At 41.0% G+C, this 11,163-nt stretch overlaps 1 protein-coding gene across 4 annotated transcripts in view; it reads left to right on the forward strand.

Moving 5' to 3' along the window:
* The window catches only part of DISP1 (dispatched RND transporter family member 1), a 195,573-nt gene extending 184,985 nt beyond the window's left edge, over positions 1–10,588 (forward strand). For 2 of the 4 annotated variants that reach the window (XM_023203680.2, XM_023203679.2), the window contains one exon: positions 6,981–10,588. In XM_023203680.2, the coding sequence (XP_023059448.2) occupies positions 6,981–10,565 (3,585 nt within the window). In that variant the 3' untranslated portion in view covers positions 10,566–10,588. The remainder of the gene's footprint in view (positions 1–6,980) is intronic. The other 2 variants (XM_023203677.3, XM_023203678.2) reach the window with 2 other exon arrangements.
* Positions 10,589–11,163: the final 575 nt, after the last annotated feature.

Below are 11,163 nucleotides of genomic sequence, written 5' to 3' on the forward strand. Positions count from 1 at the left end.
CCCATCCTTCATTCTAAGAGGCTGTTTGTACATTTTGAAAATGACTTTCCAATCGACTGAGGTATTGGGATTTTCTGTCAGTGCCATCTTCCTTTCACATAGACAAAACCACAAAAGATCTATAAACAGACCAAAGTTTCTTTTTTTTTTTTTTTTTTTTTTTTTTGAGGCAGAGTCTCGTCGCCCGGGCTGGAGTGCGGTGGCCTGATCTCAGCTCACTGCAAGCTCCGCCTCCCGGATTTTTACGCCATTCTCCTGCCTCAGCCTCCCGAGTAGCTGGGACTACAGGCGCCTGCCACCTCGCCCGGCTAGTTTTTGTATCTTTAGTAGAGACGAGGTTTCACCATGTTAGCCAGGATGGTCTCGATCTCCTGACCTCGTGATCCGCCCGTCTCGGCCTCCCAAAGTGCTGGGATTACAGGCTTGAGTCACCGCGCCCGGCCCAAAGTTTCTTAGTTGGTGATCAATCTTTATTTGTGATATTTTCTTCTACAGCTATCAGTTCCTTATTTGAAGGCTATGAACCTATTTCTCCTTGTCATGCATTAGGATACTTCTTATACAGAAAGTTAACTCTAAAGTTGTAAATGTGTAGTGATATTTACTATGTGCAAGATTTTATGCTGGGTACTTGTACATCATTCACAATGGATCTATGACCTTGGAATTTATAATGTGTTTTACACGGATGATAAATTAAGCTTAGAGAAGCTAAGCCAGTCTGGTTACTTTATAATCACACCTTGGATGAGTGCAGTTCATTAACTTCTATCCCTTTTTGTCCTCATTATTCTACCTTTGGTTGATCTTTAGACCTTCCCTTTCCTGAAGACTCTGAAGTGATTGAATTCACTCAGTTAATTAATAGCTGATATTTAGTGCATATTTATCGTGTGCCAGGAAGTGTTCTAAATACTTTAATACATTATTTCACTTAATCCCAATGACAGTGTTATGAATTAAATACTACATACCCCGTTTTTTAGTTGAGGAAAGTTTACATCTGTGGTCGGGCACTTCCAGGATTGGAACCCAGCCAAGTTGAACTCCAGAGTCTGCCTTTACCCACCCTGCTTTATGCTTCTAGTGAGGAAGATACCTCCCCTATTTTGTTTCCTTATACAGTGCCATTTCCCACAGAAATGAAGCTTAAAAAGTCATTATGGTCCGGAATAAATATCCTTTTTTTTCTTAAAGAGCTAGCAATTTATTCCATGAGTGCATGTTAGACTCTGAGACTCAAAAGCTAGTAAGCAATAGTATGCCATGATGGGTTTCATAAATAAAAGTAGTATATTCTTTCATCTCTCTCTCTCTCTCTCTCTATATATATATATATATGTATATATATATGTATTTGTGTATATATATTTGTAACTACCTCAACATGATTTATGTAGATCGATGGATGATAAAAATCATCATGTTGAGGTAGTTTACAGAAAAGCATATGCAAAGGACTGGATACATAAGTTGAATGAATTACATGAAGGGAAAACAATGGGAGGAAAATAATAAAGCTAAGATGAGATTTATAATAATGCACACCCCACAATCTTGTACATTTGCTCATGGGAGCTGCAAACTTATCTCTAACCTCCCAGCAGCCAGAGCAAAAAGAATTTCACAATCAGTAACAAGTCATATAAATAGGGTAACAAATTTGTTTTTTAGAAGCCCAGCTTTTCCTCCTGCTAAGACAGGAGGAGACAGTTCCCCCATAGTCTTCATAAAAGAAATGTGATGCTGTATACAAAATTGTTAACAGCATGCTTAGAAGAGATACAATATTAAAGTTCAGCTGATTTGCAAAACATAGGTAGGCTGGTAGCAAGAAAACATTATATCAAAAGCATTTCTGTAAGAGATCAAAGCAATGGAGTCTAAGTATGTGGCTTTCTAATGGTTTAGCTTGTTGCTTTTGCATAATTTAGACTATCTAAAGGAATAGATGTACTCTGCTTGTCTAAGTCTGTCTTTCTACCGTGTTGATGATAAAGCTGTGAGTTTACGTTTGTAATCCCTGGCAAGAACAGGACAACTACATGTTTTTAGTAGATACTTTGTAAGTCCCCAACTAAGAGCATTATCTATATGCTTTGGCAGTTAATTAGGAAGAGAGTAGTATTGTGGTCCTCTTGTGAGAATTTGAAAACCAGACTCAAGACACATGTCAAAATGAATGGTTGGTATGGCCAATTATAAATCCATACCAACAAATGAATAAATAGGTGATTAGAGCCCCAAAAGTCTACCTGAAAGAAATGGTTATCATTTTAACTTGTTAAATACTATTTTTACCAATTATAAACACCTTTGTATTCTAGTCTCAAACTCTATGAACCTGGAATAATATACCTTTCTCATAGAGATGATATATTCATCTGCTATCTTAAATAATAACTATTGGTTAACAGTTCAGCTTTCAGATTATTACTGTACCTTTTTTTAGTCTCCCAGTTCAAGACACTGTTAGGATTTTTATTTGTTACAGTGGTTTGAGCCGAGTTGTCCTAAGACTACTTGGCAGTTGTTCCTCTCCCCCAGCCCCCAGATCCTGGTTGTTATATGGAAGCACTTGATTATTAACAACTCTGAAGTTAAATGGGGCACAACCAAGTGATAGCAAGCAGAAGACCTTAATTGTTGGGGGGTTGACTCCAGAAAACGTCTGGTAATTAGTATAATATCCCAGTGAGACCAGATGTTTCAACTGTCGCCTGCCTGTGTTTACAGCACATTTAGTTCAAACTCTAGATTTTCTTTAAATTACATGCCATTTATACTCATAATTCAGACAGCGTTGGTTTCCAAAGTGAAGTGCTTCTGTTTCTGATCCTGTTTTCTACCTCCTAACAGAAATGCTTGTTTTCTTACACACTTTCAAAAGGAAATCAGTTGATTCCCCTACTCTTCTTCATTGCCTCTTTCTACCCTTTGACATCCTAAAGGACACACTGGTGTCATTAGTAACCAGAAGTGAGTCTCTGTAATTTTGACTGCTGGAAACCGTTTCCTTGTTCTGTAGTCTTTGTACAATGTAAAAGTTGGAGCTCTGAGGACTCAGCTTGTAAAGGGATTTGAAATTTGGTGTCAGAGACTGTTTACCAGGGTGACTTTTGCGAACAGCTGGAAAACCCCTGACGCTTAGAAGATCCCAGAAACATGTTTTCCTATTCTTGTTTTAAAGAAGGCCACAGAGCCCTTGCTTTTTCTTTTCTCCCTAGGCTCCCCTTAAATGTTTAATACATAGGGAGCTTTGTTACGCAGGGAGGAGGGTCTAGCAATCAATTGAACCTGGTATTAAGGGCTTAATTTTCCTCCCTTTTGTTCTTTTCTCAGCTTCTTAAAATATCTTCAACTTAGCCAATAGTTTTAAAAGTTAAGGTATCATTTAAAACTCTCTGCTGGTTTCTTCTTTTTCTCTCTTCTCTTCCTTTACCCTCTATTTTAAGTCAACTCCACCCCTGCCACTATCTAACTAGGGAAGTGTTCAAAGACATGTTATAACCACATAAGCACAATGGTTCCCCTAAGCACCCATCTTGTGAATAACTAGAATTAGAAGGGCTATATTCCTCATGAGAGTTATAAGAAGTTGCTTCCACTAACTCCATTTTTATTTTTATAAACTTCAAAGATTTTGAAATTATTCATATGAATCCCTCTTCCAAAAATATGGCAAAAACATATCTGTGTTCTTTGTGAAGACATACCTGCTTTCCAGTCTCTTTAAGCCCCACAATATAATACATGCTTCTGTGTTTCTGTATCTCAGTCACATGTGACTAAGGTAGTGCCATTGTCACATCACACTTACAGACTTGGGTACTTTCTCTGTAGGTCACCATAAGCCCTTACATATAATACCATACTTATCGCTTTGAATGACAGCTATTTATGTTTGTGTCTGATTTCCCTGCCACACCGTGAACCATTTGAGAGGAAGGACAACTGTGCCTTACTCATTTTGTGCAGATGCTCAGTAAATTTGCTTTTGAATGGATGAATAGATCAAGAACATATGACCTTACTCCCTAAAAGTATAGACAATTCCTTGAACTCCATTCCTTTAAATTCAGAGTGCTGGCATCCAACTCAGGGTAGAGAAAACCAGTCATGATGTCTTTTCTCTGTCCTTGTTTCTTACCCGTATGCGTTCTCGAAAACTGGTTTCCCAAAGGTTGAATATCAATCAGTACCATCTTTCAATTGGAGAATTGGCTCCCCAGTGACTTACTAGCACTTGTTTTTAATAGCAGCCATCAAAATAGTATTTAGTCTGTGTTTATAATGTCTAACTTCTTAATCTTTGGTCAACTATACACATCTAAAAATGTGCTATTATTTGAAAAGATTATTCAAGGACAGAATTCTATGCTTTCTCTCCCAGTTTTAGTTGGCAACTCCATGTCCTTTATCTTTGACATTTGATTATTTCAGCAACTACAGGTCATTTTCCTTCTAGCTGATAATGGATTTTCACAATGGATACAGTACATTTTCTTCCATCTGAAAACTGTCAGACATTGGGGTTGCATTACCTTTCATTCAGTTCATCAAGCTGACCCTCGTGGTTTGTATGTTACTTCTTTGTAAGGTAAAACTGGTAATCTGCCATGAAAACCAGTGAGATGCCATTCCAGGGTTTCCTGTTGTTAGGTGGTTCATTTTTCCCTAAGTTAGCATATGTGAATGTTTTTACCTGGAAACAGTCAAGTATGAATTAGCCTAGTTTATGGGATGTCTACAATTGTTCCTCAAAAATGAGCTTTAAAATGAAGCCTTTGTTAAAGTAAATATTATTTTAATACATTTGAACAATAACTTTTTGGGTTCATTTTTCTTTACCCTCAATAGCCTTATCTTGAGAAAAACAAACAACTTTTTATTATGTAAATTCTCCAGCATATACAAAAGTAGATAAATAGTGTAATGGACTGTCGAAATAGGTCACCCAGCTTCCACAGTTCTCAACACGTGGCTAGTCCTGTTTCATCTACACCCCACCCCCACAGGATTAATCCCAGAAACGTATCCTGATAAACAGAGTTCAGGGATCATAGGTAACTTGGTTCTTGGGTAAGTCCAAGTTCTAAAGAGGTGATTCATGCCAGCTGCTGCTCTACTTTGAGAAGACATTTCAATATATGATTGATAAAGCCTAGTTTAATCAAGGTAAAGAGTGTTTTAATCCTACTAGAAAAAATATATATATTCACTTCCTCTTTGAACTTTGGAGTTTCTTGCCTGTGACAGCCTTTGGTAAATAGAGATGAGGGAAACTGATAGGACCAGGTCATCTTTAGTTCTAGTTCTCCTAAAGAGAACTCTCTGGTCAGGCTCAGGAGAAGAGGAATATTTCTTATTCTCACCTCAGAGAAGAGGGGCTACTCAACTAATTTACAGAATGGAATGGTACAGACTTTACCATAATCTAGCAAACCAGTGATGAAACAGTTTTTCAATTTTTTATAACAATAGCCATAAGATGGAAAGCCTTCTCCAGGAATAATGTTTTAAATGAAATACTTTCCACACCAAATCCAGAATTATCATACTTGCTAATATGCAGCAGACCCTCATTTACCAAAAGAGAAAGTTCTCCAAAAAAGGATTTTTGCCAATTTGAATAAACTTTATGGAAGAAATAATTAAATTCTTCAGCATTTATTTTATTGTATATACCAATTTAAAAATCAGATATAAATCATATTTTAATCTAGAAACATTGCCCTTGTCTACTCATACTTCAGGAAACAATTTTATTCCAGACTTTTATGCTTCTTTTTTGGAGATGGAGTCTCACTCCATTGCCTAGGCTGGAGTGCGGTGACACAATCCCGGCTCACTGCAACTTCCGCCTCCTGGCTTCAAGCGATTCTTCTGCGTCAGCCTCCCATGTAGCTGGCATTACAGGCATGCGCCCACCATGCCCAGCTAATTTTGTATATTTAGTAGAGACGAGGTTTCACCATGTTCGCCAGGCTGATCTCGAACTCCCGACCTCAGGTAATCTACCCGCCTGGGTCTCCCAAAGTGCTGGGATTATAGGCGTGAGCCACCGTGCCTGGCCGATGCTTCTTGACATCAGCACTTTTGATATTACTGTGGTCACTTTTTGATACACCAAACAGTTTTTGTCTTAATCTGTTTGGGCTTCTATGGCAAAATACCTCGGACTGGGTAATTTATAAACAACAAAAATTTATTTCTTATAGTTCTAGAGTCTCAGAAGTTCAAGATCAAGGAATTAGCAGATTCAGTCTGGTGAGGACCTGTTCCTCATAGATGGGGCGTTCTATGCATCCTCATGGACTCTTATAAAAGCACTACTCCCATTCATGAGGGCTCCTCCCTCGTAATTTAGTCACCTCCAAAAAAGCCACACCCCCTAACACACTGGGGATTAGGTTTCAACTTGAATTTGGGAGAAGCACAAACATTCAGGCCAAAGCAGTTCTCTGGGGAATACCATCTTTGCTTCTAACTGTTGACTGAAATATAGTACTTTAGTCACCAACAATTTCATGCTGATAACCAGAATTTTAGGCAAAACCACAAATTTGTCAATTATACGGTTGTTTTCTTCATCCTATACAGGTACATACCTAAGTTTCACAACCTGTCCACTTCATTGCTTTTTAAAGTGACTTTAAAAAGTCTTGTTGACTAAGTAGGTGTTAATTTGATCTCCTTTTGTAAACAAAACTAGCATTGGTTGAAGTTGTTTCACACTTGCGTGTTGTTTGTAGTTTTTAATTCAAAATAAAGTAACCTAAAGGGCATCCTGTAACATGAGGCCATTTAGGGGGAAATTTCACCCTGTTTTCAAACTGATTCCTAATTGAAGAGGATAATTATTTAGCTTTTGTAACTTTCCCTGTCCCTTAAGGTCACCTTAGTGCAGATCTTTCCAGTTGTGAAAGATTGTGAACCAACTTAAACTGTAGTCCTTCTGCTTGTCTCTATCTCTGCAGATCAGATCTCACCCCCAGTTTGGTGATCTCTGCCAGAGGACCACTGCTGCCTCCTGCTGCCCCAGCTGGACGCTGGGAAACTACATCGCCATTCTGAACAATAGATCGTCCTGTCAGAAGATAGTCGAGCGAGACGTTTCTCATACCTTGAAGCTGCTTCGGACTTGTGCCAAACACTACCAAAATGGCACTCTCGGGCCAGACTGCTGGGACATGGCAGCCAGAAGAAAGGACCAGCTCAAGTGTACCAATGTGCCACGCAAATGTACCAAGTACAATGCCGTGTACCAGATCCTCCATTACTTGGTGGACAAAGACTTTATGACCCCAAAGACGGCTGACTATGCCACGCCAGCTTTAAAATACAGCATGCTCTTCTCTCCCACAGAGAAAGGGGAGAGCATGATGAACATTTACTTGGACAACTTTGAAAACTGGAACTCTTCTGACGGCGTGACTACCATCACCGGGATTGAGTTTGGTATCAAACACAGTTTGTTTCAGGATTATCTTCTAATGGATACTGTGTATCCTGCCATAGCCATTGTGATTGTCCTTTTAGTCATGTGTGTCTACACCAAGTCCATGTTTATCACTCTGATGACAATGTTTGCAATAATCAGTTCTTTGATTGTTTCCTATTTTCTCTATCGTGTAGTATTTCACTTCGAATTTTTTCCTTTTATGAACCTCACTGCCCTCATTATTTTGGTTGGAATTGGAGCAGATGATGCTTTTGTCCTGTGTGATGTTTGGAACTACACAAAATTTGATAAGCCTCATGCTGAAACCTCAGAAACTGTAAGCATCACCTTGCAGCACGCTGCCCTCTCCATGTTCGTCACCAGTTTTACCACTGCTGCTGCCTTTTATGCTAACTATGTTAGCAACATTACAGCAATCCGATGCTTTGGAGTTTATGCAGGGACAGCTATTTTGGTGAATTATGTTTTGATGGTCACATGGCTTCCAGCAGTTGTTGTGCTGCATGAACGGTATCTTCTTAATATATTCACTTGCTTCAAAAAGCCCCAGCCCCAAATATATGATAACAAAAGCTGCTGGACAGTGGCTTGCCAGAAGTGCCACAAAGTACTCTTTGCCATTTCAGAAGCATCTCGAATTTTTTTTGAAAAAGTATTGCCATGCATTGTCATTAAGTTTCGCTACCTTTGGCTGTTTGGGTTCCTTGCCTTAACTGTAGGTGGGGCCTACATTGTATGTATAAATCCAAAGATGAAACTGCCCTCACTGGAGTTATCCGAGTTCCAGGTGTTCAGGTCGTCTCATCCTTTTGAGCGTTACGATGCTGAATACAAAAAGCTTTTCATGTTTGAACGTGTTCACCATGGTGAGGAGCTCCACATGCCCATCACAGTAATCTGGGGCGTGTCCCCAGAAGACAATGGCAATCCACTAAATCCCAAGAGTAAAGGGAAGTTGACATTAGATAGCAGTTTTAACATCGCCAGCCCAGCTTCCCAGGCCTGGATTTTGCACTTCTGTCAAAAACTGAGAAACCAAACGTTCTTTTACCAGACTGATGAACAGGACTTCACCAGCTGCTTCATTGAGACGTTCAAACAGTGGATGGAGAACCAGGACTGTGATGAGCCTGCCCTGTACCCATGCTGCAGCCACTGGAGCTTCCCCTACAAGCAAGAGATTTTTGAACTGTGCATCAAGAGAGCTATCATGGAGCTGGAAAGGAGTACAGGGTACCATTTGGATAGCAAAACCCCAGGGCCGAGGTTTGATATTAATGATACTATCAGGGCAGTGGTGTTAGAGTTCCAGAGTACCTACCTCTTCACACTGGCTTATGAAAAGATGCATCAGTTTTATAAAGAGGTGGACTCATGGATATCCAATGAGCTGAGTTCGGCCCCTGAAGGCCTCAGCAATGGTTGGTTTGTCAGCAATCTGGAGTTCTATGACCTCCAGGATAGCCTCTCCGATGGCACCCTCATTGCCATGGGGCTTTCAGTTGCTGTTGCATTTAGTGTGATGCTGCTGACAACTTGGAACATCATCATAAGCCTTTATGCCATCATTTCAATTGCTGGAACGATATTTGTCACTGTTGGTTCTCTCGTCCTGCTGGGTTGGGAACTAAATGTGTTGGAATCTGTCACCATTTCCGTTGCCGTTGGCTTGTCTGTAGACTTTGCCGTCCATTATGGGGTTGCCTACCGCTTGGCTCCAGATCCCGACCGAGAAGGCAAGGTGATCTTCTCTCTGAGTCGCATGGGCTCTGCGATTGCCATGGCTGCCCTGACCACCTTCGTGGCAGGGGCCATGATGATGCCCTCCACAGTTCTAGCATACACCCAGCTGGGCACCTTCATGATGCTCATCATGTGTATCAGCTGGGCTTTCGCCACCTTCTTTTTCCAGTGCATGTGCCGGTGCCTTGGACCACAGGGGACCTGTGGTCAGATTCCCTTACCTAAAAAACTACAATGCAGTGCCTTTTCCCATGCCTTGTCTACAAGTCCTAGTGACAAGGGACAAAGCAAAACACATACCGTAAATGCTTATTTAGATCCCAGGGGCCCCAAATCTGAACTGGAGCATGAGTTTTATGAATTAGAACCTCTGGCTTCCCACAGCTGCACTGCCTCTGAGAAGACCACTTATGAAGAGACCCACATCTGCTCTCAATTTTTCAACAGCCAAGCAAAGAATTTAGGGATGCCTGTGCATGCAGCTTACAACAGTGAACTCAGCAAAAGCACTAAAAATGACACTGGCTCTGCCTTGTTACAGCCCTCTCTTGAGCAGCACACCATGTGTCACTTCTTCTCTCTGAATCAGAGGTGTGGCTGCCCAAATGCCTACAAACGCTTGAAATACGGCCCGCACTCTTGCCAGCAGATGGGGGACTGCATGTGCCACCAGTGCGCTCCTACCGCTAGCAGCTTTGTCCAGATCCAAAACGGCGTGGCACCTCTGAAGGCCACACACCAAGCTGCCGAGGGCTTTGTGCACCCCATCACACACATCCACCACTGTCCCTGCCTGCAGGGCAGAGTAAAGCCAGCTGGAATGCAGAATTCTCTGCCTAGGAATTTTTTCCTCCAGCCAGTGCAGCACATTCAGGCCCAAGAAAAAATTGGCCACACCAATGTACACAGTCTTCAGAGGAGCATAGAAGAGCATCTTCCAAAGATGGCAGAGCCATCATCATTTGTCTGCAGAAGCACTGGATCATTTCTCAAAACGTGTTGCGACCCCGAGAATAAACAAAAGGAACTCTGTAAAAATAGAGACATGAGCAATATGGAGAGCAGTGGAGGGACTGAAAACAAGGCAGGAGGGAAAGTGGAGCTGAGCTTGTCACAGATGGATACAAGTGTGAACTCAGAACATTTCAATCAGAATGAACCAAAAATCATATTTAATCATTTAATGGGGGAGGCTGGTTGTAGGTCCTGCCCAAATAATTCACAAAGCTGTGGCGGAATTGTGAGAGTGAAGTGCAATTCTGTGGACTGTCAAATGCCAAACATGGAAGCCAATGTGCCTGCTGTATTAACACACTCGGAACTTTCTGGTGAAAGTTTGTTAATAAAAACACTATAATAAATACAGCATTCAATTCAGAACCAGTGCCTCAATTATTCTTTTAACATGGAAGTAAAATCCAGAAGTTTAGAAAAGAAGCCCAAAAATACAGCAACAAGCGTGTATCACGTTCACAATTATAGAATATTTTTATATTCCGTAGGAACAATAAACTTACAAATCTGCTGAGTGCGTTAGGTTATTAGATTGGATAATTGTTGGATTTTATATTTTCAAAAAGTACAGTTGTTTTTTACATTTATGCCCAGCTTGAAATATAGAGATATATAAATATTTATATATTTTTTTCCTTTTTTTTTTTTTTTTCTTTTTTTTTGAGACAGAGTCTCGCTCTGTCACCCAGGCTGGAGTGCTGTGGCCGGATCTCAGCTCACTGCAAGCTCCGCCTCCCGGGTTCACGCCATTCTCCTGCCTCAGCCTCCCGGGTAGCTGGGACTACAGGCGCCGCCACCTCACCCGGCTAGTTTTTTGTATTTTTTAGTAGAGACGGGGTTTCACCGTGTTAGCCAGGATGGTCTCGATCTCCCGACCTTGTGATCCGCCCATCTCGGCCTCCCAAAGTGCTGGGACTACAGGCTTGAGCCACCGCGCCCGG

This window comes from Piliocolobus tephrosceles, chromosome 1 (assembly GCF_002776525.5).
Source record: "Piliocolobus tephrosceles isolate RC106 chromosome 1, ASM277652v3, whole genome shotgun sequence".
Classification (NCBI taxonomy): domain Eukaryota; kingdom Metazoa; phylum Chordata; class Mammalia; order Primates; family Cercopithecidae; genus Piliocolobus; species Piliocolobus tephrosceles.